This window comes from Perna viridis, chromosome 5 (assembly GCF_037379345.1).
Source record: "Perna viridis isolate PV_CMFRI_1.1 ecotype Kerala chromosome 5, ASM3737934v1, whole genome shotgun sequence".
In the NCBI taxonomy this organism is placed as follows: Eukaryota; Metazoa; Mollusca; class Bivalvia; order Mytilida; family Mytilidae; genus Perna; species Perna viridis.
In genome coordinates this window covers 3766378-3793187 of record NC_142449.1, presented here as the reverse complement: position 1 = coordinate 3793187, position 26810 = coordinate 3766378, and the positions used below count along the sequence as shown (strand labels likewise).

The 26810-nt window shown below is 35.1% G+C and overlaps 1 protein-coding gene and 2 pseudogenes across 7 annotated transcripts; all 3 read left to right on the top strand.

The window, feature by feature from the left end:
* Positions 1 to 2048: 2048 nt before the first annotated feature.
* On the top strand, positions 2049 to 25255 carry LOC148615641 (uncharacterized). Of its 6 annotated transcripts, none has more exons than XM_088582063.1 (5): positions 2049 to 2169; positions 12880 to 13293; positions 13648 to 13739; positions 14507 to 14636; positions 24038 to 25255. In XM_088582063.1, the coding sequence occupies exons 1-5, from the start codon at positions 2132 to 2134 to the stop codon at positions 25047 to 25049; spliced, it is 1686 nt and encodes a 561-aa protein (XP_088438189.1). In that variant the 5' UTR covers positions 2049 to 2131; the 3' UTR covers positions 25050 to 25255. The 6 variants fall into 6 exon arrangements, with proteins under 6 accessions (XP_088438189.1, XP_088438193.1, XP_088438190.1 ...); XM_088582067.1 differs by lacking the exon at positions 2049 to 2169 and adding an exon at positions 3377 to 3434; XM_088582064.1 differs by lacking the exon at positions 2049 to 2169 and adding an exon at positions 3407 to 3544.
* Positions 14510 to 24027, top strand: LOC148615642 (uncharacterized; annotated as a pseudogene). The gene is made up of 2 exons (XR_015922021.1): positions 14510 to 14636; positions 22130 to 24027. The product of XR_015922021.1 is annotated as an uncharacterized LOC148615642 (transcript).
* Positions 14646 to 22114, top strand: LOC148615643 (uncharacterized; annotated as a pseudogene).
* Positions 25256 to 26810: the final 1555 nt, after the last annotated feature.

Here is a 26810-nt window from a genome sequence, read left to right as displayed (position 1 = left end):
ATATATAGCCGCGTGTCATAGGCATACAAGTACATGTAGTATCTTAACTGTAATATAACTTCTAATGAGTATGCATGTAAGGATAAATGTTAATGGGCCAATAACCGACGAAAAACAATGAGAGGATAGTAGACAACTATTTAGCTCAATTTGAAAAAAAATAGTGAGAAAGTGTACAAGGCCGGTGATAAAAAGATACTTCAAACAACTGCACGTGAACACATTTATACCACTATGATCACATGCAGCTTCATGAATATTAAAGTTGTGTCACTCGTTAATGTATCAATGGTGTTAATCTAGCGTTCAAACCACATGTAACATGCAATTGTTTCAAGCTTTGTTCATGATATATTCTATGCATAGAATATGGTAAAAAAATCTCGAAACAAATTCTGGTGGTTCAATAAGATTTGTCATATCACTCCTTCCTCTTGATGAGTACCACCAAGTGTTTTTTTTTTTTAATTTATTTTTTTCTGTTGGAATAAAAAACACAGAACAAAGGTGTGACCCTAGAGAATGCAAATATACCTTACTGTTAAGTGTCCATGGCGGTGCATTTCACTTCTACACTTTAAAGTTTGATAATTTATTTAAGTCATTCAATTAAATTCAACTCCTTTCTCTAAAAGTATACAAATTGCCGTTCTATTTCACCATAACTACAGCCATTTAAACTTGAGTTTCTTAAGACGTGTTTGCAAACATTGGTGTTTTATTGCAAACTTAAGGATTTAACTTTATACTCTCATTTCATCTCCATTTACACTAATCTATCTGGTAACCATGATATACTTAAAGACACTTGTAAAAACTTCAGGTGTACGAACAAAGTGAGAAAGGGCAATAAATCGAGATAGTTCGTCTGAATTCTTGTTTATCAATTATGCTCAAGTTGAATTTGTTTTTTGCTTTTAAGCTCGTAAAACTTGAATTTTCTTATTTAACTACGGTAAGGTCCGAGTAACACAAACAATATTCATTGAAATAACAGAGCAACGCAGAGTTAACAAGTTAAGACCCACAAAACCGCAAAAATTGGAAAGAATTGGCATCTATATAGATGTAACAGAAAAGCACATTATTGCAATTATATTAGTAGCAAAAGTTTTCCTGAGATGGCCATGGCATAAACATTGACAAATTCAGGTAAGACCCCATTTGTTAGAAGAAAAAATTATTAAGATTTTGGGCAAACTTGAATTTCTAGCTTTCCGGTAGTATAAAAGATTTGTTGAGTACCCCATTTCAAATAAAATCGTAAGGAATAGGAGTACAAGTCACCGCACTCTGAATAAGATTTCTGGTCACCGTTATCCGGGTAAGCCTTAGGAAACAGGATTACTGGTCATCGTTATCCGGGTAATCAGAAGAGAACAGGAATACTGGTCCCCATAATCTGGGTCAAGCGGAAGGGAACAGGATGACTGGCCGCTATCCGATTGTAGCAGTAGGGACTGAGCAGGATAATTGATCATTGTTATCCGCGGGTTAAGGCAGCAAGGGATAGGGTTACTGGTCTCCGTTATCCAGATAAAATGGGAACGAGGTTACTGGTCATCGTTATCCGGATAAAGTCGTTGGGAACAGGGTAACTGGTCAACGTTATCCGGATAAAGCAGTAGGAGCAGAATGAAATTTGTTTCTTAATTCTGGTTACATGGATATACATATAATAAAATCAAAATTGTATGTGCAATGATAATGATATTAAGGTGAATTTTGTTTTTAAAAAGTAAACAAAGTAAAAAAATGAATCACAGGAAATATGGCGAGTAGTTTCAACAGCCGACTTAGGTTTACGCATGGTAGCCTTAAACTTAGAAGGATGTTGGTGTGCACACGGAACGGTTATTTTCTTTTGCATTTAATAAATGGTGAAAATTCCAGCCTAGATCTGATGACTTTCCATATTTACAGAAATAAAACCCAACATACAATAGAGCCAAACACATCGAAGTATATATATATATCATTAGTTATCGTTAATGACCAACGTACCACTGATAAAGGAGTTATATCAGGTACTTTTCTCTCTTTTATAGTTAAAAAGCCGTCAGTGGGTAAAACAGATTAAAGGTAATAAAGACCATACAAGTTATCATAGTTGGGTTTACAGGACCAGAGTATGCTCCTCCTACATATTGGCTGCAACATGGGAGTGTGGTGAGTCATGTTTTTCTTCTTCTTAATGGTTGATGCTAACACTCGGCCTGCTTGTTTTGTCGATCTTTATAATAACGTCTAGGATTTATCGATTAAATTGCTAAGTTTGTGTCAACATTCGATTTTAAAGCATGTTGCGAATTACAGGTTAGTTAGTTACCAAGTGAATTACTTGTTTGATAGTGACTTTTTCGTGTGCATTTGCGTTTTTGCTGTTGACACTTTAAAGGTGTTATCTTAGCAACTGTAACAAATTGACAAGTATTACTGCTTTATTTATTTGGAATGAATATTAATTTTATGTATGTAATGCCCACATTTGTCTGTATGTGTCATAATAATCCACAGAATATTGATAAATATGTCACAATTTGTTCATTGTCAAATTACAAAAATACCAACCATAATGTTGGTATGTTGCACACTTCTTTTTGTAATAGATATAATGACAATGATATATGTTGGCGTGGAGAAAAAAAAAGCTCGCCGTAGAATAAAATGGTACTGGTTGACCAACGGGAGCAAAAATCATAAGTTTGTATTTGATAAGGGGTGATTAAGACGATATTCTTGATATGATGTTCTCCAACAGAAATAGCCCTATAAGATGACGAGGATTTGACATGAAGATTTGTATTGTACTTGTTCGTCTTTATATTTTTTTTTCCATTTCCATCCCATCATACAGCTAAGGGTCGTTTAAGCTGAATGGCAATTTTCCGTCACCACGGCAACGCCAATTTGAGCATATCAAAAAGTTTGTCTCATCAATATTCTAAATACCATTTTATGCTAATTGAAATGGTATATTTAGAACTTTTTAGACGGTTTTCAATCACGACTCACGAAACGAAGCATTTTTTTAAATCGATTCATGGTTTAGCCATCTACCTTTACACAGATTTTCACAATGTTCGGCCGAGTTTTGTCTTTTGTCTGCCTTTATAAATAATAATATAGAAAATCTAATGGCCAACAAGACTAATATACTGTGTCATTATTTTTCTTTTGTAATGGATGGATGCAATGTATTATTGGTTGAGTCGAAACATGAGACGGGGTTTGACTTTCTGAAGCTGATGTATATCCTGTTGTCAGACCAAATGTAGTATATTTTTGGTGTACTACATAGTTTGTTAAGTGTAAGAAGTTTTAATTTATGATAACTGTATAGCCTGTGGAGAATAACATTATGATTACTTAGGTATTTAAACTAAAGAACAGTGCAGTGGTAGCCCGGCAATACTAGAAACGACTTATTGAAGGTGATAAATAGTTTTAATTTGACCACCTTAAGATATATATTGTCATAGATTGGTATATAAAAGTCATCTTCAGACTAAAAACTTTGTATCGTTAACATGTCGAAGAAAAGGTAAGATGTTATATCACCGTGTTTATTAGAAGTTGTATATTTCAACAAAATGACAAAGCTGTAGATATGTGGTATTTCTGATAGATATGTGATATTTCTGATTTTGGGTATGACGTTTATTTAACATTGCATGGTTAGCTTTATAACTATATATCGTGTAAGTTTTTGATCAGATCAAGTCGACTGTCCATTTGTAATGTTAAATGATGGGCGAAACCTACAACAGGTTGTGAGACTTAAAAATACTATTATGGTTGTTGTGAATTAACCGTACATATAGAAATTACAAAAGCTTCCGAATGTTCAAATTATAAGAAATAACTTAGTTTTTTTTTGTCCATTATATTCTTTTAAATTATTTTGATTGGTGTTTCGAAATATTTCTCACACTTTCATTCAATCTGATGAATACGAGAGATATAGAAAAAACCTGAATAGAAAATAATTACAGTGCTCATGTAGGCGATATATGTAATTATATATATATATATATATTAAATGGTGTAACGTTTAGGAAAAACTCTCTATTGAAATGTGTTATACTACCAAGCATACTAGAATGCTTTATGAAGATTAGTCTTTTATTCTGTTAACATCTAAAGCACCAAACTTTGATAGTTAAATTGTCTAAGTTTATGCCTCCACCCACTATGTGCTAGGCGCGAGCAATGACAGTATTTACCTCAAGTAATCGGTAAAAGCATTTCTGAAACTTTACAAGCATATCTCTCTTACCAAAAGTCAGTTTCTTTTCATAAATAATAATGAAAAAAAAAGTACTATCTTTTACAAAAAGATAGCCGACGCAGTAAAATTTTATAATTTTCCACAATTCAAGAAATAACACATGGCACGCAATTTCGATTCAGTTTTTTCGAACGCCACTAAGTGATCAGTATTTGACCAATGGGGAAACAGCATTGCGATCAGGTGACTTGCGTTTCCATGGAAGACCGTCTTTTAAGGTCAAAAGGTAAAAAGCGAAAATATATCGACTGCGTCGGAACTAGTTGTAAAGGACTTTGTATGTATTTATAAAAAAGAAGTTTTAATCGCAACTTGTTTATTCCATTAGAAAGCTAAGACATTGAGCTACACAGTGATACCTATATACTTGTATTATAGTTTTCTTCGATTCGTAAAATGTAGAATTTTGAAGAATTAAATACAAAAAGAAAAAAAAAGAAAAAAAATTTTTATGTTTGTCTGTTTGTTTGTTTGTTTTTTGTTTTGTTTTGTTTTGTTTTTGCTCGACGTGGAATAAAAGTGGGTACAAATATAACAATGCTTCAGTTCATTTTAGGCGACAATTCGTCGTTAATGGGAGGCATAAGGGTATATATAAAATCATTAAATATTAAACGAGTGGGAGGGATGAACGGGGTTTATCTGAGCCATTCGAACAACTGAAGATGCACGGTGGATTCTTCCATTCCATGGACTATTGTGGATCCACCCTGAATTCTTCTTTGCAATATGACTTTTCAGATTATACCAAATCAAAGCAGGGGTGACCTTGAACACCGTTATATAAGAAGATCACATCTATTCTTACGTTTATAATCAGATTAAAGTCTATGCAGTTATAAGCTTAGGTTTTTGATACACTCAGTCGTCACTGATCGGAGGGTGGAGGTGTGTTTCCGATAAAAAAAATATAAAAAGAATAATAATCTAGGCTACTATTGACTAATTTCCGTCTCTATTTTGCACAAAATTATCCAACGAAAAAGGGGGTCTAACCCCCAAAACCATTTAGTTTTGAAAACATTCTGACAATCAATGTGTAACAGTACGCATTCCACTGACGATTTGTAGTCCCGTGCCAGAGTGACATGGAGATGATCCCATAAGATAGGATTTAAATATCCAAACAGTTACATGCATTGTTTGTTTGTTTACAAACTGATAAACATTTCATTGTGTATTAAAATTGGAATCCGACAAAACAACGTGTGGCGTTTATGTAGAAAGATCGCTATATATGTACTTTAAAATAGTTGGTTTAGTTCTTTTCCTTTTTTTCTTGTTTTTGTTTTTGTTTTTTGTTTTTTTTTTTTTTTGTCTGCTTTTGTCTTTTTATGGTGCTGCTTTAGGATTCTTACCTAATCATTTCTGAAAACATTAATACTCTTTGCTATAAAACACAGTATTCCCCTTCTTTTTGTCGATGGTAACTTACTCTCTTTATTAATGCGAATGAACCAAATGAAAATAGTGTATATATACATAAACACACACAAGCTTTGATCTACACCTAACTCATTTTGGCACTTAATGCCGATAGTAGACATTAGCTAAAATACTCCATGTATTGACTAATTTATACTGTTGGTATCATCGCTGGTACACTTTGTCGCCCGTACAGCATTCTACCTGTATTATCATGTAAATACAGTGGTTTAAATTTGCAATTGACTAACAATACTTTTAAATTAACAAACAAAATTAAAGAATTATAACAAAAAGTCAATATGCTAAGAAGAGCGATCCCATTTTGATAATTCACCTTTTATGAAATCAATATTTACTCTACTTTTAGGTATGCGGGACTATTCAGTATCATTTCATGCTTCAATAGCTCTGAGTTATAATGCCTATCATTAAGCTTTACGTAGGAATTTTCAATTCATAAGGATTTAAAATACATAATATTCCATATGAGTATGAATTATGATGAATTTTTAGTATTTAAATGATTTGAGAATATCCTGGTGAGAACACTAGTGTATAAATGATTAGGAGGACGTTTGCATGAGATTGTCACTAATTTACCGTTATAATGTGGAATGCCTGATCTGAAAGGATAAGCTTAAATTTGAGATGAGTTCACGGTAAGCAAAACTGTTAAAACTATGTTAAAATTTTGAAATGTTCTTGAAATGTGCTTTTTGTTTTGTTGTTTCACTGGGATCTGTTACTCCTACAACGTAAGAGCTTGGAATTCCGCCAGGATGGCACCAAGACAGAAAATAGCTTGCCAGACAATCTCCAGCATTGCTGGAGTATTGGATCTGTCACGTCAAAGAATAGTTCTATATATAACCATCTTCTATATTTACTTCCGTTTATTCCTACCTACAGTGCGTTGCATGGCTCTAGTGATTACAGCATTGACGGGACCGAGAAAGGGTATTTGAAGTTACAGTATATCTACTTTCAAAGCTCGTTTGAAAGTTGTGAAAATGTACGGTATATTTGATAGTTATGTCTTCACTTTTTTAATACTAGTTTTGCAAAAAAACAACAAAAATCAACAACAAAATCAAACAAACAGTATATCAGGGATTACATTTTGTTAGATCATTATTGATTTGTGAGATTTCTGCGATTTTTGATAACAATTATAACAAATCATGAAGTATTCAAATAAACACCAATGCATATAATTTTTAACTGAATAGAAGGTGAATTTTAAAAGAAACTAATTAAAATATTCGTATTTGAGTTATTTGATGTCGTAGGTGATATTACATTAGCCCAAAGAACACATACAAGGCTCAGCAGAGATTTCATTGACAAGTGCTTGTTTTTAAATACATTTTTACTTTTGACGTTTTCATACAAAGGTAATTAAAATTAATCTCTGTTATTTACAAAATACATTGATTCAATGGCAATGAAATTTTAGAAAGCCAGGAGATTTGGGATCTATCATTTTGTTCAAAATTATAGTATTTATGGTGTGCAGCCGATTTTAATAATATGTACTATTCCCTGGCTGTCACGTTGTATGTAATGATACACAAGCTCTCCCCAGCGGTACACTAAAGATTACCATGTACTATTATAGATTTAGTTTCAACATCAAATGTTGTCCGGAGCCTGGCTTGATCCATTCAAGCATGCAAAGTTCATGCAATGGGAGACGTTCATTCCGTCTCTTGACAGGCCTTTCGAAATTCTTGGACATTGCGTCGTTTGACAAACGGATAACGTCGAGTAAGATTAATCACCTCTTCTCTTGACTTCGCAAGATTCTGGAATTTTTCTGAAAGGGCTGGTTGCAGCGTCTAGAGTGAATTTCAATGGTCAGACTGTTATGGAGCTTGGTCAGACATGTTTTAAAACATTGTGACAAAACACGTTTTAAACGCAATGTGTTTCCGAAAATGCTTCGACAATATTAAAAAGAAAACGCGAACGTTTTGTACAATGTTTTGTATTTCATATTTTTAAAATCCTTTCATTCTATAAAAACAATATTCACGAAGTTCCGTGTAGAGGAATATCAATATGTATATATATATATATATATATAACCACATGAAATATTTATTTTAAAAAAGAATGCAAACTAACATGTCAAAATATTCAATATTTCGATCCAGGGGTTATAAACAATTGGAGCGATATAGACTTGAGGTTGCAGGTGTATGTATTAAATGATTAAAAACCGTATAAAGTTTGCTGATCGTGTACATATAGTGTGTAAGATATAACTTATTGTACTTGATTCAGTAAAGTCTGTCACTGACAGGTTTGTACTTCTGCTACATATTGGTTCAGGGTGAGTAAGAATATCAAAGGATAACAAATTTACTGTAGCAGGGTGAAAAATCTTTTATGTCGTTCCCTCAACATGATATGTTATTCCCTCGAGATAAAATTCGTTCCCACAAGAAATTGTTCTTATTCCCTCGAGAAAGTATGTAGTTCCCTAAAGTTATGTCGTTCCCTCAACATAATATGAGATGGTTATGTCGTTTTCTCAAAATACTATTTCGTTCCCGCAAGGTATAGATTTTGTTTACCCAACTATATAACAATCTTGTGGAAAAGATCTATAATCTTGATGGAACAACATAATATATTGAGGGATCGCCATAGTATCTGGAGGCGAACAACATGACATATTGAGGGATCGCCATAGTATCTGGAGGCGAACAACATGACATATTGAGGGAAGAAAATAATTCTCTTGTGAGACCGACATGTAGAGTCTTGAGGATACGGTATAATTATCACGTGAGAACGACATACTGTCTTGTGGGAACGACATAACTGTCTATTGGGAACGACATAGTATCTTGAATGGCGCATTCTACCATCGTACAAATTGGAATATATTGTAACTTATGTTTGTGAGTTGTTTTTGCATTGAAATTATATTGTTAGTTCCTAAGCTAGAATGAAAGTCTTATACCTATTAGTTTACAGTAGATAAACATTCACCATAACAAACAGTATCCTAAAACTATGTCGGGGTCAAATATACTCTAAACTGGAACTTTAATAAGATTACTGCAATAATTTAAGTTAACACAATATTCTTTTCATTTTCTAATCCCAGAAGATTATGACCCTCTGTCTTATTATGATGTTTTTGTTATAAAAATAATTCTTTCGTGCCAGTCTTTTTTTTTTTTAACAAACGAGGAATTAAATATAGCTTATATATAGTAATTGAAACACTGTCGTAAGTTTTGAACACTCGGGTTAACGCGATATCGTTGACACGGTACATATCGCTAACAGGGTTGAACAAAAACAAAACAAACCCGAACATGTTGTCAGAAACTGGTAAATTTCTGCTATTTATTCATCACTTTTCAGGATAATTTATACGCCTTAGAACTCGCATAGGAATGCATATGTTTATTTGACCGTACATGTAGCAACGGGATCGATTCAGTAACTTGCGAAAAACGACGTGTCAAACTAGGTACACCCCAAAAACGACGTATTTTTCTCGTATATTTCCATCGAGTGTGGAAGGGGAGAGGAAGGTTATGACAAATCAACACCTTTAATATCTTTAACAACCATTTTACAACATTCCCTTAAAATGTCAGCGTCTAGATTTCACGGATAAGGACAGTAATGGTACTCTTTTGAAACGTGGTGTAATGAAAACATGTGGTTTTTAACACGGTAGATGTTATCGTGCAATCTGGTTGTCATTACAAAAATGATATCGTTAACACACGTTATGAAAATATTATTTCTAATCAATAAATCTGTAGACTGTTACCGGTCATGTCGTTTAACATTTAAAATGTTACACATAAATACAATTGGAATAAAAGGAAACAAGCGTCAAAAGCTGTATGAATGTGTAAACCATATTTTTGTCGTTTATATTTTCAGTGACTGTTCACATTATAAAATCAGATACAGGCATAAAAACAGGGTTTTCATTTTATATGAGTCTTTTTATTTTGATGGTAAAGAGATGCCTATAAAAGAAGAGATGACAAAGGGGGAAACAAGCCTTTTTCAGACATTAAGAACTTTCGAATAATAAACCATATAGGTCTTTGTGATCGAGAACATACAGACATAAAATACAAGAAAATGTTTTTTTAGAGCTAACAAATTGTGCTTGATTCTGTTATTAAAGGACTAATTTACCATTGAAACTATAATACTGATATCGTTATTTAACCTAAAGTTCTTGTGTGATCTAACCTATAACTTATAATAATAGGATAATTTATACGCCTTAGAACTCGCATAGGAATGCATATGTTTATTTGACCGTACATGTAGCAACGGGATCGATTCAGTAACTTGCGAAAAACGACGTGTCAAACTAGGTACACCCCGACAAAAAGACGTATTTTTTTTTCGTATATTTCCATCGAGTGTGGAAGGGGAGAGGAAAGTTATGAAAAAATCAACACCTTTGATATCTTTAACAACCATTTTACAACATTCACTTAAAATGTCAGCGTCCAGATTTAACGGATAAGGACAGTAATGGTACTCTTTTGAAACGTGGTGTTATGAAAACATGTGGTTTTTAACACGGTTATGAAAAAACCGATGTTATCGCACACCCCGGTTTTGTTATCGTTAACATTGACATTTAACAACGTGATATGACTGAATTAGAAGCAAAATATGCGAAAACCAATGACATTTTTCTTACACAAAATGTTATGAGACTTGTTCCTTAGACACAAGATAATACCGCAGCAAAAATCCATTAGACTTTTTTGGACAAAATCAACTGTTTATATTAGGTTCTCATAAAGCATGTTGTTATTGACTTTTCAGGTCATAGGTAAAGATTGCAACAAAATATTTAGTACTTTTGTCTGTTTAATACCCTCAGAGATATTTCCTCGCTTCAAAAGATGAAAATAAAATTGGTGTATTTTAGGAACCAATGATGTTTTGAAAGATTTTACTCAGTTCTTAAGTCATGGATCAAAAGTCATGGTCATCAAAAATCTGACTAAAAGCTTTATTTAGCCTCAACATACCCCAAGGCATTATTAGGGGGTGGTCAGGGGGTATACAGTTCCCGCCCCCTTAACTTCCGGCCCGTCCCCCTCAGCTCCCGGTTACCGTCCTCTCAACTCCCGGTTCCCGCCCCTCAACTCCTGTTCCGCTTGTCCACCCCCTCATTATTACTAAACTTGGTTTATTGTTAGTTTTCATAAATATCTCCGACACCTTTAACCTTCAGTGTTATAGGTTAGATCACACAAGAACTTTAGGTTAAATAACGATATCAGTATTATAGTTTCAATGGTAAATTAGTCCTTTAATAACAGAATCAAGCACAATTTGTTAGCTCTAAAAAAACATTTTCTTGTATTTTATGTCTGTATGTTCTCGATCACAAAGACCTATATGGTTTATTATTCGAAAGTTCTTAATGTCTGAAAAAGGCTTGTTTCCCCCTTTGTCATCTCTTCTTTTATAGGCATCTCTTTACCATCAAAATAAAAAGACTCATATAAAATGAAAACCCTGTTTTTATGCCTGTATCTGATTTTATAATGTGAACAGTCACTGAAAATATAAACGACAAAAATATGGTTTACACATTCATACAGCTTTTGACGCTTGTTTCCTTTTATTCCAATTGTATTTATGTGTAACATTTTAAATGTTAAACGACATGACCGGTAACAGTCTACAGATTTATTGATTAGAAATAATATTTTCATAACGTGTGTTAACGATATCATTTTTGTAATGACAACCAGATTGCACGATAACATCTACCGTGTTAAAAACCACATGTTTTCATTACACCACGTTTCAAAAGAGTACCATTACTGACCTTATCCGTGAAATCTAGACGCTGACATTTTAAGGGAATGTTGTAAAATGGTTGTTAAAGATATTAAAGGTGTTGATTTGTCATAACCTTCCTCTCCCCTTCCACACTCGATGGAAATATACGAAAAAAATACGTCGTTTTTGGGGTGTACCTAGTTTGACACGTCGTTTTTCGCAAGTTACTGAATCGATCCCGTTGCTACATGTACGGTCAAATAATCATTCCTATGCGAGTTCTAAGGTGTATTAATTATCCTGAAAAGTGATGAATAAATAGCAGAAACTTACCATTTTCTGACAACATGTTCGGGTTTGTTTTGTTTTTGTTCAACCGTGTTAGCGATATCGCGTTAACCCGGGTGTTCAATAGAGTTTATTCATTTTACATAAAAATATCTTTTAGAGTTTTGCCAAGAAAAAATAGTTTTAACAGGAACATCTAGTTTCTAGTTTGATACTGCTTTTGATTCCCTGCAATTTTTCGATCGCCACGACTTAATGAAATAAACTGAATAATCTCTAGAACTATAAACAAAGGCGTGTTTGTTCTCTTGGTCAATACCACATACTCTTGTTTGAGTCCAGATTACAAACTCTACTGCACCTATGGGCTGTTAGCATGATTGTCTGGCAAAAAATAACTTGAAGGCTTTGTAAAAATATTGCAAATTCTTTAATATGTGATATACGCCCTCCAAAAAAAGGGCTACACATTTTTATTTTTGTAATTAACTTGCTTTATAGGTGTATATGATGAAATGTATAATTATTCACTCCAATTTGTCTGTTCTTAGGAGATAATTCACATTTAAAATCCGATAGTTTCTACTGCATTACAATGTCATTTACTTAATTCGGAGTTATACAGTGCATTCTATATAAATATCTCCTTAGACCAAGGGTTATATGACTTTTTATTTAGTATAACATTTTGGACATGTAAAAAATAACAAAATATGTAGGCTTTCCAACCATGAATCACATTTTGCATGATTCTTATCTAGAGCGCTACTTAAGTTTCAGTTCCTGTAAGAATCAGGCAGTCGGTGAAATATGGTATATAAAAAACATCATTTTGATAGTGTAATTTGACTATTTGCACCATCAGAACCAAAGAAAACAGACAAGATTTTTTATATCATGATGGACCATTGAGTTACAATTTCATTGAAATGCACTGAAAAAGAACATTTCAAGGGCGTTTGTTGGACATTATTCTAGCCATATACGCTAATAATTCAATGGAGTACGAACATCGCGCGTAACGTCTAGTAATTCTTATACCGTCTACAATATTCAGATTTATTTTGTTTCAGGGGCATTGATAATGGTCGTTTTTCCTCGGCCAGACCAAAATCAGGGAAAGTCAGGCTTAAAGTGAAAAATGGAATTAAGCCGAATAACGTTGAGGCACAAACCAAGTTTGCTATGGAGGTACAAGCTTTTAGTCCAGAAGTGAAAGCACTAATGAAAAAGTTCCCATCAATGAGTGAACTATCAGTGGACTTATTTGAATGCATAAGACAGCGAAATCATGTAAAACTAAAGAAACTTGTAAAATCAAAAGATTGTGATAAGAACTCGAGAGATGTGGACGATGAGAGTTTCCCAACTCCGCTTATCGTTGCTACAGAGATGGAGGATGCCGATATGGTTAAAATGCTAGTCAATGCCAAACACAATGCCGCTAAAGTCAACGAGGAAAATTTGTATTGCAAAAGACCTGTATGGTAATTATTTATATATATCAAGTTTGTTGCTGGCGTTGACTTTTTGAAACGATAAATGATTTGTGAAATGCACCTTTCATTGGACACTTGTTGCAATTGTATTTTTTAACTGTATATAATGTGGTCTAATGTACCAAATGTTTGCACAACTGGCGTAATAAAAAAAAATTCTGGAAAAACGGCTTTTGAGGATTGTACTATACTATAGTGTATATCGCTTTCAATGAAATACATCTTTTGTTTTTTATTACTGCTATCATAGGGTCTGCCAGATTCTTATATTGACTAGTATTAAAAGAAGTTAAAACACTCAACTGTTCTTAGACAACATTCAGTTTATTTACATATTTGCAGGATAGCGGCAAGAAATAGAAGCGCAGACATTTTAGATGCTTTGATAAATGGCAATCAGGAATGTGAAGTCAACTTTATAGATAAACAGTCAGGTTAGTACGAAACAAAATAAGACAAAATAAAAAAGGTAAAAAAATGGTCATCACATCTTAATCATTCTCCGAAAATTATACCCAATGTCATGAATTTTAAAGTATTAAAATTGGAAAATTTTTAGTGTAACTGTAATTTGTATCTGTCATTTGAACATATATATATTCTGTGACATGTGCTACTCCCCTGTATGAAGCTGTGACAGTTATAGGTAATTCTACTAAGACTACATTCTATGACAGGCACTTCTGTCCTTTGTGAAGCTCTAACAGGCAATTCTACTGAAACTACATTCTGTGACCGGAACTCCTCCAATGTATGGAGCTATTATAAGGAATTCTAATGCGACTATAGTCTTTGACAGGTACTACTCCTCTGTATGAAGCTATTATATGTAATTCTTATGAGACTACTCTATGACAGGTACTACTCACATATATGAAGCTGTTATAAGTAGTTTTACTAAGACCATATTCTGTGACAAGTACCATTCCCCTATATGAAGCTGTTAAAGGTAATTTTCTGTGACAGGTAAATACTCCCCTATATAAAACTGTTATGTGTTATTCTACTAAGACGGTACTCCTCTCCCGTATGAAGCTGTTATAGGTAATTCTACTAAGACTATATTCTGTGACCGGTACTTCTCCCCTGTATGAAGCTATTGTTTATAGGGCATTCTACTGAGACAGTACTCCTTGACGGGTACTAGTACCACGTATGGAGCTATTGTAGGGCATTCTTATGAGACTATATTCTTTTACAGGAACTACTCCACTGTATGAAGCCGTTATAGGGAATTCAGTGGAGGCCGCTAGACTACTTATACAAGCTCGGGCAGATGTAAATATGAGGAGAATTGGTGAACAAACCGGACCTGATACACCTCTCACTAAGTAAGTCAAGTAACGTCTGGGAACTACCCAGGTACACATTTCTCAAAGTTAATCAATTCACCTAATTCTGATGCACATATCACAAAGTTAATCAACTCACCTCTGAGAAACGAATCTGATTCACCTTTCTCAAAATAAGAAAAATATCTCAAGGAACCATCCCTGATACAACTCCTAAGTAAGGTAATTATCTCAATCTCAAACATCCCCGATACAACCCCTTCTAAGTAAGGTAATTATCTCAATCTCAAACACCTTGATCAAAATGAGTGGAACTAACTCTGGGAAACTACCATAAGTACAATTTCTCACGTTTCGTAGTATTGGGAGAAATTATTGTATTAACGGTACGAGACCTGGCGTAGTGATATTTATCACGTATTATCAATTTTGAGCGGGAAATTTTTTCCCGGTTGGTCACTTTCTAGCCCAAGTCAGTGAGGGCAACACTCAAGATGGACACCACGATTAAGGAAGCCATTTCCGCGGAAGTTAAAAGTGCCGTCGCGAATGCTCAACAAGATTTACTCGGGAACTTTTCTACATTATTGGATAGTAGATTGTCCGCTTTTCAAACTAACATTAAACAGTCACAACAAGACATCTCGCAGTCACAAATGACTAAAATAGAACAGACAATTGGTGACAGTTATGCGTTCAGAAGGAAAGATTTGTTTGTTTGTTGGGGTTTAACGTCCGAGCAGCAAGATTTCAGCTATATTCAGACGATGAACATGAAATTGATGATAAAATGAACTTGAAATGATGATGAAATGAAAAAAGGATGGGACACAAGGACAATGGGGTCGACAAATTTTGATTGCCACTGGAAATAGAGAGAGGTGGGTAGTGTCGGGCAATTTAGCCTCCTGTGGCGGAGCCCTATGGTTCCTACTCCGGGAGAATACCACAGTAGGGTTCTTTAACGTGCGAGGAACGTGGCATCTTTCCCAACACGGTGCACCACTATGGTTTGCGGTCAGGTTTTCCGTATTATAGCCTGACAACCCCAGCATGTAACACGCCAGGGGTACCCCATTCCACCATCTGGGGCACACATCCCACTTGCTCTGTGGGCAGAGCGCCCTAGCCCCCGGCTAGGGTTCTGAGCACTATTTAGTCGCCTTTTACGACAAGCTTAGCGCTGCTGCAGGCCTATTCTTTTAACACCCGGACCTGCACGGGGCCAGAAGGAAAGGAAACGAAAACCAATACAGACACGAAGCAAAAATGTTACTTAAGTTAAAGGAGACTGACGCTAAACTCGAGGGACCGGATTTGAGTGTCGAATCAGTACAAACTGCTAAACAGAAAATCGTAGAAGGTATGGATTTAATTCGAGAGAGACACAAGCTGATTAAATTGGCCGATTCATCGGAGTTAGGATGGAAAGTAGTGTCGGAATATGTTGCCAATCCTATAGCTGAGGATTCGGAAGACGAAAAAAAGGAAGATCAGAGCACAAAACAGGGCCGAACGAAAACAGAAAACTGAAAAGACTAAGAAACTGAAGACTAACAGGATAGTTCCTTACTCAAAAGAAAAAGACGACAATAAAACATCCTGGAAACCAGGGAGATGCTTTACTTGTGGCAAGGGAGGCCATTGGGCCGATGACTGTCCTGAAAAGAAAAAGATAAGTAACTTTAAATTTTATCATAGTTTTTCTAATTTGTCTGGTGATATGAAACATGAAAATAATTTTAAAAAGTCGCTCTAGAATGAGAGTCAATACACACAATGTTCAAATGCTTGTATTCATGATGACAAAACTGAACACTTGTCAAAAAACGTAAACAATACGAGAGACGAAACGGTTATTATCACACCTGGGTCAATTGAAATCACACATTGGTAAATGGAAATCAATTACTAGCAATACACATATTATTGATGTTATCGAGAACGGATACAGAATACCGTTCAAAACAGAACCGGATTCGATTGTTTTAAAGAATAACAAATCTTCTTTAGATAATCCAGAATTTGTAAAATCTGAGATTATGACATTAATAAAGAAAAGATGTATTACTGAAGTAACAGAAAAACCAATTGTTGTGAATTCACCAACAGTGGCCTACAATAAAACAAGCCTAGATTAGTATTAGACTGCAGACATATAACTACACATCTATTTAGATTTAGACACGTATATGAAGATACGAAAATTGCAAGAGATTTATTTAAAACTGATGATTTCCTTTTTAGTTATGACTTAAAATCTGCCTATCATCATATTGAAATTATTGATATACACAGAACATTTCTTGGGTTTTCATTTGAATTTGACACAAAAACTAGATATTTTATTTTCAATGTCTTAACATTTGGCATCGCTACAGCAGGGTATATATTTTCAAAAGTATTGAGGGAGGTAGTTAAACACATGAGATCAGAAGGAAAACGTATAGTCATGTTTCTAGACGACGGTCTAGGAGGTGATGACGATTTTGATAGTTGCTATAAAACTAGAACTGAAATCAATAATGAATTACAGGAATTGGGCTTTCTAATAGCTCATGAAAAATGTCATTGGTTTCCAAGTGAAAGAATTGAATGGTTAGGTTACATATGGGACACAAAATTAGGGAAAGTTTTTGTTAGAGAAGAAAGAATTAGTAAAGTTGAAAACAGCATAAGAAAGTTATGCAAAGAAATTACTAATGGCAGATTATTATTTAGTGCTAGATTTTTAGCTAGCATAGTTTGTCAGTTAATTTCAGTGCAAATTGTCATTGGCGACAAAGCCAGATTTTACACAAGATATTTGTATGAATGTATTATGGGTAGAGCAGGTTGGGATGCTGAAGTAAAAATCTCACAGTCAGCATTGACAGAAATTTTGTTTTGGGATAACTCAGTTAGAAAGATAAACGAATCGGGTGTAGATATCAGCAAAGTAGATGTAAATTTTGTGTCAGACTTTGACATGTTTTGTGATGCCTCAGATGTAGGCTTTGCGGGATTTTGTCAGTCCCAGGAAGTATGTGATTACTTCGTAGGTCAGGTAACAGGTAATTGGACTGATTTATTGATTTATTCCACTTCGTCCATGGGTGGACATAGGGCGACTACAGTTTCTCTCCATTCGCTTCGGTTTTGGGCGATGGTGTTACAATTCTTCCACGTTAGTCCTACTCTCTTCAGTTCAGAGTTCAAACCCCTCCTCCAGGTGTTCTTTGGTCTTCCTCTTTTTCTTTGCCCTTGGGGATTCCAATCTAAAGCTTGCTTTGTAGTGTTTTTATTGTTCTTCCTTAAAGTATGACCAATCCATTTCCATTTTCGGGTTCGAATGGTGTTTTCTATTGGTTGTTGTTTTGTTCTTTGCCAGAGTTTCTTGTTTGTTATTTTTTCTGGCCATTTGATATTCAGTATATTTCTTAGGCACTTGTTAACAAAGACTTGTATAGATTTCATGGTGTTTTCTGTTTCTCTCCAGGTCTCGCAACCATATAACAGGACAGACTTAACATTGCTGTTGAAAATTCTGATCTTAGTAGCCGTTCTCAGTGTTCTACTTTTCCATACTGGCTTTAGAATGGAAAAAGCCTGTAATGCTTTTATCTTTCTGGCTTGTACATCTTCGTCAGTGCCTCCAGTTGTACTCATGACACTTCCAAGGTACGTAAATTTATCTACATTCTCTATCTATTGGTTATTTACCAATATTGGATCCATCTGGTTTTGTTGGATTCTCATGGCTTTGGTTTTGGCTGTGTTGATATACAATCCTGTTCTTTTAGCTGTTTCTTCGAGATGGTTGACCTGGTGTTGGGAATCTTGAAGACGATGCGATAGTGTGCATATGTCGTCTGCAAATTCGAGGTCTTCTAGACGAGATGTTAGTGTCCATTGTATACCATGAGGGTCGTTGTAAGCTGTTGTTGCTATCCAGTCGATGACTATGAGAAAGAGAAGGGGAGAGAGAATGCATCCTTGCCTTACGCCAGTTGTTACAGGGAAAGGATCCGTCAATGTACCAGCATGTATGACCTGACAAGAGAATTCTTCATACAGTGACTTAATCATGGAAATAATCTTAGGTGGAATCCCATAGTGTCCTAGAATGTTCCACAAGACCTGATGATCTATGCTGTCAAATGCTTTCTGGAAGTCAATAAAGTTTAGATATAGGGATGACTGCCATTCGATCGTTTGCTCAATAATTATTCTGAGTAGCAATCTGGTCGACACGTGATCGTTCTTGTCTAAATCCAGCTTGTTCATCTCTCAGCTTGCTATCAATCTCTTCTTTCATTCTTTGTAAGATTATACTGCATAGGATTTTACTAGGAATGGACAAAAGAGTTATTCCTCTCCAGTTGTTGCAATTGGATTTGTCCCCCTTTTTAGGTAGTTTTACCACGAGTCCCTTTTGCCAGTCTTTTGGAATTTTTTCTTTTCCCCATATCTGGTTTAATAGCCCAAGAAGATATTGAATGGTAGTGTCATTTATGGACTTGAGGGCTTCTGGTGGTATGCCATCGATTCCCGCTGCTTTCCCATTCTTAAGATGTTTTAGGGCTTTTCTTACTTCATTTTCGGTAATTTTGTCAGTCTCTATGTTAAGTGTTGGACCTTCTTCAAGTATTGGTGGATTTGTTGGTGGTGGTCTGTTCAATACCTCACTAAAGTGTTCTTTCCATCTGTCAAGCTAATCTTCTAGCTTTGTGAGGGTATTGTTGTTTTTATCTTTGACTGGTAAATTTTCATTTTGAGAGATCTTTCCACTGAGTTGTCTGGTGATGTTATACAATGTTTTGATGTCTCCTTTTAAGCAGGCGTTTTCAGCTTCTACTGCTAACTTTTCAGCATGGTTTCTTTTATCTCTTTTACAGCTTTTCTTCACTTCTCTGTCTTTTGCGCTGTAAAGGTCTTGCAGGTTTTTCTTTTGCTGTCTGGTTTTGGCACTCATCAACTTTTCTTTTATTTCCCTTCTTTCATATATTGTATCCCATGTTTGATCTGACATCCATTTCTTTCTTTTCACTTGAATGAAACCAACTGTTTCTTCGCATGCTTCCAGGATGGCTGTCTTTGTTGAGTTCCAGATGTCATCAATATCATTGTTCATTTCTTCGTTGTCAAGATCTAATAAAGTACTAAATCTGTTCCTGAGTGTAATTTGGAAGTTTTCTTTCACTTTCTGATCTTTAAACTTCTCAACATTAAACTTCCTTTTTGTAGTCTCTCTTTTCTTTGTTGTTAAAAGTTTGAGTTTAATTTTTCCAATTACAAGGTGGTGATCTGATGCTGCGTCTGCTACACGTTTTGTTCGTACATCTTGTAATGAAGATCTCCATCGACGGCTTATTGTTATGTGGTCTATTTGGTTTTCAGTGTCTCCAGATGGTGAAATCCAGGTGGTTTTATGACAAGATTTATGTGGAAACCAAGTACCGCCAATTACTAGACTGTTTATAGCGCAAAAGTCCGCAAACATCTCTCCGTTCTCATTCATTTGCCCTATTCCATGTGGTCCTATCTCCCTTTCTCTACCTCCTCTGTCATCACCTACTTTGGCATTCAGATCTCCTAAGATGATACGGATGTCTCTTTTAGGAGCGGCATCAACAACTGATTGTAATAGGTTGTAGAAGTCATTTTTATCATCTTCGTCTGCGGTGTTTGTTGGTGCATACACCTGTATAAATGTTGTTTTCTGGAATCGAGTGTCAAATCTAGCTGATATCACTCTTGCAGATATTGGATTCCACTCCAAAAGCGATTTCTTGGCTTTCTTTGTAAGCATGAATCCCACGCCTTTGTCATGTATGTCGTCTTCATTTGGATTTCCTGAGAATATGGCCGTATGACCTGAAGATAGTGTTGTCATTCCAGATGTATTCCATCTTACTTCGCTGAGTCCTAGAATTTCGATATTGTATCTATCCATTTCGTTCGCAATTTGCAAGCTTTTGCCACTTTGATACATTGTTCTAACATTCCAAGTGCCTATGGTTGTTGGTTGTTTTGGTGAGAACAACTTCATCGGCTTTCGCGTCATTTGCTGTCCTCGATGTTTGGTTTGGTCCTCTTTCTCTAGTCGTTGACGAGTCCGAGGAATGACTTTTACTGTAATCGTTTCTGTAACCATTTGTATCCACTAGTGGGAATTGGCCCTCTAGCTTCAGCTTTATTTTAATGTGGTGGTCAGCAAGTCCCTCACATGCTTTTGTATCAGAGTTTGCTCTCCTAGATAGGTTCCCTGCCATGAGTGACGACTCCTTTCTAGCCGGGTTTTACATCAGTTTCCTCTCCTAGACAGGTTCCCTTCCAAAGGTTTGATCCCAGTCTGACCATCGTTTTCTGTCTGGGTTGTCTCCCGTAGCCTTTGACTCAACAGTCCATCACAAGGCAGCGATCTATTTAACCCATAGGTGGGGCAAGGTTGGTGAGAGCCAGGGCGTGTTCTACGCGCCGGTGGGCCTGCACTCTGCACCTCTAGGGTCCTTGTTACTCCGAGATCCCCTTCATGTTAGCCTTGAGTACTAGACCCAAGTTACCGTGTGTTACCTCGGGGAGGCAAATTAAAGGAGTCTTGGTAGTGTAGAGGCTATGTACTGGCAGAGGAAGGCTTCTGCTTACGCTGCTCCCCTTTTCGTCTACAAGTAGACTAGCCAGCGTCAGTAGCGATCTAGAGACGTTCGATCACTACTGCACTAGACGCATATCACTACCCTGTGGTTTTTAAGCCACCAACACAGTCCCAGGAAGTATGCGATTACTTCGTAGGTCAGGTAACAGGTAATTGGACTAGAGATGAAAAATCAGAGAGCTCAACATGGCGCGAGTTAGAATGTGTCAGGAGAGTTTTGCGTATTAACGCAAATGTTCTAGAAAATAAGAAAATAAACGGAAATACAGACGATATGAGTGTTCCCCATATACTTAAGGTGGGTAGCAGAAAATCCAAATTACAAAGCGTAGCTACAGATATACACAACTTACTTCTCAATAGGGATATGAATTTTAATTTGAATTGGGTTCCCAGGTCAGAAAACAAAGAAGCTGATGCAATGAACGAACAATCAGACTGTGATGATTGGTAAATTCATAGAGAAATTTTTGTATATCTTAACAAGAAATAGGGACCGTACAGTATCGATAGATTTGCTACACATTATAACACACAATTCCAAGTATTGGTGTCCTGACACGGAGGCAATTGATACATTCACACAAGATTGGAGTAACGAAATAAACTGGCTTGTTCCACCCCCTCACTTGATTGTTTCGTCTTTACAAAAAGCTGAACAAGACCAGGCACAATATACATTAATTATTCCAGAATGGAAATCTGCTCCTTTTTGGTCTTTCATTTACACACAAAAAGGAATAGCTCACTTTATAAAAGATATGGAATATCTGAGAGAAAACAAAGTTGTAGTAAAGGGAGCAGGGAAAAACGGGATTTTTGGCGAACGTAAACTTAAGTTCAATATGATAGCTTTTAGAATTGTATTTTGATTATTTCTTATGTCGTTTTTCAGTACTAAATATCAGACGAAATGTGGAAACAGCGATAATCCAGAGTGGTGTTACCATAGACGATCCATTGTACATTTTAGCCGGAAAAATGACATCTTTTATTGTGGATTCTAAAAGCGAGAACACTAGTAAAAAGTATTTCTATAGTTTTAATAGATGGAAGAAGTTTGCAAAAGAACATAACTTATCCGATTTACCAGCTGAACCTGTACATATAGCTCTTTATATAACTAAATTAATAGACGAACACTTTTCACCTAGTGTAGTAAATTCAGCTGTTTATTCCATAAAATGGGCACACAATCTTAACGGTTTCATTGATCCTACAAACAATTCTTTTGTTATATCATTATTAAAATCAGTTAAAAGACTTAACGGTAGACCCGTAAACAAAAAGATCCAGTAAATAATGACATGCTCATTGAACTTTGTTCTATTTACGAACATTCTACGGACATTTTAGTAGTCAGAGACCTTACTATGATTTTATTGTCTTACACCGGTTTTCTTCGTTTTGATGAAATCAGTAAAATCAAATGTAAAGATATTCATATTTTGACAATTATTTAAAAATCACGATTGGTAGTAGTAAAACAGACCAATACAGACAAGGCAACGAGATTTATGTTTCAAAAGGTCAAACTATTGCCTATCCATATAAAATGTATTTTCGTTATTTAAGATTAACTGGATTAGATCCTCAATCTGAACAATTTGTTTTTAAACCGATATTTAGATCTAAAGGTGTTTGTAAACTTATATATAAAAACAAACCAATTACTTATACTACAGCTAAAGAGAATATAATAGGCTTAAGTCAGTAGTACCTAGCCGCAATCTAGGTCTTCATTCATTACGTTCCGCTGGGGCTACGGCCGCTGCCAAATCTGATGTTAATGAAAGGTGCATTAAGAGACATGGAAGATGGAAAACTGATTTTGTAAGATTTTCGTAGTATATGGAGAAATTATTGTATTAACGGTACGAGACCTGGCGTAGTGATATTTATCATGTGTTATCAATTTTGAGCGGGAAATTTTTTCCCGGTTGGTCATTTTCTAGCCCAAGTCAGTGAGGGAAACACACAAGTTCAAATAATTATAAGAATAATTACGGTACAAATATTTTTTATAACAACACTTTTGTAATTAATATTTATATTTTTTATTATATAAGTCCGAATATAACTCTTGAGACGATTTGTCGCATTGGTATCGGACACAGGTTTCCAAAACAATTTTCCACTACACTTGAATGTAGTTGACCGAAATATTTCGTTTTTTCTGTTTTTTCCTGGCCGGCGAGATCGTCAGTTATGGAGAATTAATAATTGCACATGTACAAATAAGTGTTTATGTATACTTAATTATTTTTATGAAACATCACATGTATTTTTTCGACTAAATTGTACATCACACATATATATGTATTGTATTGTATATTACTTGTACGAATAAAATAAAATCCGGTGTCCACTATGCTCACTGGGCTATCGGCAATATGATATATATTTGATTAATTATGCCTATATTTATTAGAGTTTGAGATATGGAAGTAATGTGTATACGAATCATATTCCTCCATTAAACGCTCGTTTTGTCAAAGACACCCAGTGAACTTCCACAAAACTCGGCTTACAAAGTACTCAAATTAACTACCAAAGATATACATGTTTTGTTATAGTTCCAGTGATATTTGAAATGAAAGACTATGCTTTTATGTTAGTGGTCAATTTTTGACAGGGTGTTTAATGTAATATATATCTAAGTTCCGAAATAAGTTGAAAGCACAAATATAAAGCAGTTTGAAATTGACATAGCTTCTACAAACGCAATACAATTACCTATGCAGATTTTTTCCTGTATGATGTATCATATCGAATTATTTTTAGTTTTTTACTACTTTTACAGAGCTATTCAACAGAACAACAAAGAAATGGTAGAACTACTTCTCAATTCGCTCGCCAAGATGCAGGCCAAGTCTGAGGGAGGATTAACAGCGCTACATTATGCTGTGGCGTATAGAAGATATGACATATGTGAAATACTTCTAGAAAATGGTGCTAAATTACACGCTAAGACAAAATCAGGGGTGACATCAATGGCCATCGCAATAGAGAACCATAACCCAGCAATGACAAGAATGCTTTTAGATTACGGGTACAAAATAGATAAAAAGTTTAAATGGAGAGAAACTCCACTTCAACAGGCTATTTCTGTACATGCTGAGGATTGTGCAATGACTTTAATACATTATGGGTGTAGTCTTAAAAAAGATAAAGGACCTTCTTACTTTTGGTTAGCAGTGAACGCAAAACTTTTAAAAATCGTAAAATTTCTGGTAGCTTTAAAACCAACGTATTTAAATGAAGTTTGGGTACAGAGAGAAGATTGGCCAGTATCCATATATCACAGACCAGACATTTATGAATGGTTGAGGAGAGAATCGCGTAAAGTTAGGTCGTTGAGGTTTCATTGTCGTTCACAGATATTTGGATATTTAGGACGACATCCAAAGAACAAAATAAGTGAACTTCCTATTCCAGAAAAACTTAAAGAGTATTTACATTACAACGAATTTGTGAAGGAAAAATATTACGTAAAGAAAGCCTTAGACGTACGGGAGTGCCCATTCGACTGCCCGTCTATCTGTTCCGTCCGACATTGTCCTCCCATCGAAGTTTCGACGGAATCCGACGATGATTCGTCTGATGAACTTGATGGCGACGATCAAGCAAAACCTATTGACAAAGTCACTAAAGATGAAAAGGGTCCGACAAAAAATGTATGTGACAAGTGTGAAACTGATGTACTAAATATCCCCAATGGAGTTTCGGAGGGTAAACCTAAACAAGAAATTAGAGTGAAAAGCGCTAAGAAATTAAATGGCAATAAAAAATCTATACCATCTAAACAAAACTAAAATTAACATTAAAAACTCGGGTTGAGATGTTCCACAATTCATGGCACCAAAATCAGTGGTATGTTTATTGTGTGATTGACAGTTTTGAAAAGAAGCCAGCAATTGGGATAATACAACTAATTCCCTAAATTTCACAAATATTCAATTGGAATTTAACTTGCATGTATTTCATGTTTATAAGTGCAATAAAGTTACTATTTGTTCTATACAGGTCTACTAGGGGACTTTTCATTTCACCTGCCATCAATAAATCAAAGTGTTTGGGGTACTCCGTTAAAATAAATATCATACTTTTACGTTTTCACACCATTTTCATAACAAAATTTTGTAGCTGAATTTACAATTGTTGTAAATTAACTAAATACAACGAGAAAAAGGTATGGTGTATATGTCAAAGAGACAACAACCTTACGAGGATGAAACTGTCAGCCCAAGGCCACCCAGATGTCTTCAATCATGAAGTACGAGGAAATTCTCACACCACGAGGCAGGCTGCAGCTGGCCCTAAAACATCCTTATACACAGGTACAGCGAAAGAGTTGTCCCTATATATACTGAAGTAACATAAAAAAATAATTTTTAGGTGAAAAATTAACAAGACAATTAGAGGCCATAAATAAAATTGGGACAGGCGCAAAAAATATGGCGGGGTCACAACTTCCCCCTTTAAAGTCTGGCCCCTGTGGAAAAAACACATTACACAATTAAACACCTAAAGATCAGTTCAAAAAGGTCTGTTTCTTGTTACAACTGAAATAAAGAAATTAATTATAAATTGCATTAATGTACAAACTAAGGACTACTAGCAGTTAACTGACATGCCAGCTCCAGACCAGTTTAAACCTACAAATCCCATTTCTTCCCATTCAGGGTTTAGAATCACGGTACAAATGGGATTTTCGATTATTCTGTAAAAAGTTAAATAAATTCGACTCTACAAGATATTGCTCAACTAAAATGTCTCAAATTTGGTGTCATTTGATAGATAATTTAACTTTCTACATAAATAAACCACGTGAAACTCATTTTCAAGAGAGAATTATTAAAAATGTTAAAAATATTACTCCTACCCTAGAAAACTTGTCTCAGTATCAAACAGACTTCTCATTCACTGCATACTGACACTGTGTAACTCATATTTTAGGTATTCATAAATAAGATAATGATGTACCCAACATATCTGATCAATTCAGGTGCTAATATTTTACAATTACTGTAAAATTGCAAAAAGGGGATTTTTCATAATTTCAGAATTTCTTCTATGTCATCTGTTATTGTCAATTTTTTTGCAGAATACCGTAGTTTAAACAAGCCTTTGTGTGATACGGTACATTAATATAGTGTCTTAGCTTTCAAATGAGCCCAAGTAATAAATAATAATTTATTGTTTTAAATTATTTTGTACTATATAATTAGGGTTAAAACTATGTACAATATTTCATTTTACTGTTTGAAGAGGCTTTCAAGAGCAGATTTTGTGGTTTGCTGTATGAAGCTCTGTAGGGCTGTACAGTGTAATATAGTTCCCAGTAAGATGTTCCATTGTACTGAGTTATTCTTCTTTGATAAAAGGAGTGTTTGTATGTGTCTTTCAGTGTTTGGATGTGTCTGAGGGAGAAATTGTGGTATGTTGTCTAGTACGGACGTCTGATGGGATGAGTAGGTTTGTAGGGTACATATCTACAATTAAGTGATGAATTAGTTTGTAACGTGTCCTTGTTCGTCGTATTTGTACAGTTGGCCAATGTAGTTGGTTCAGCG

Excerpts from the sequence above, each read along its gene's own strand:
- LOC148615641 (XM_088582062.1), top strand. The coding sequence starts at position 8,579 with ATGGCGCATTCTACCATCGTACAAATTGGAATATATTGTAACTTATGT. Across the intron at positions 13,740-14,506 it reads CTTTATAGATAAACAGTCAG|GAACTACTCCACTGTATGAA; the intron begins GTTAGTACGAAA and ends ATTCTTTTACAG. Across the intron at positions 14,637-24,037 it reads CCTGATACACCTCTCACTAA|AGCTATTCAACAGAACAACA; the intron begins GTAAGTCAAGTA and ends CTACTTTTACAG.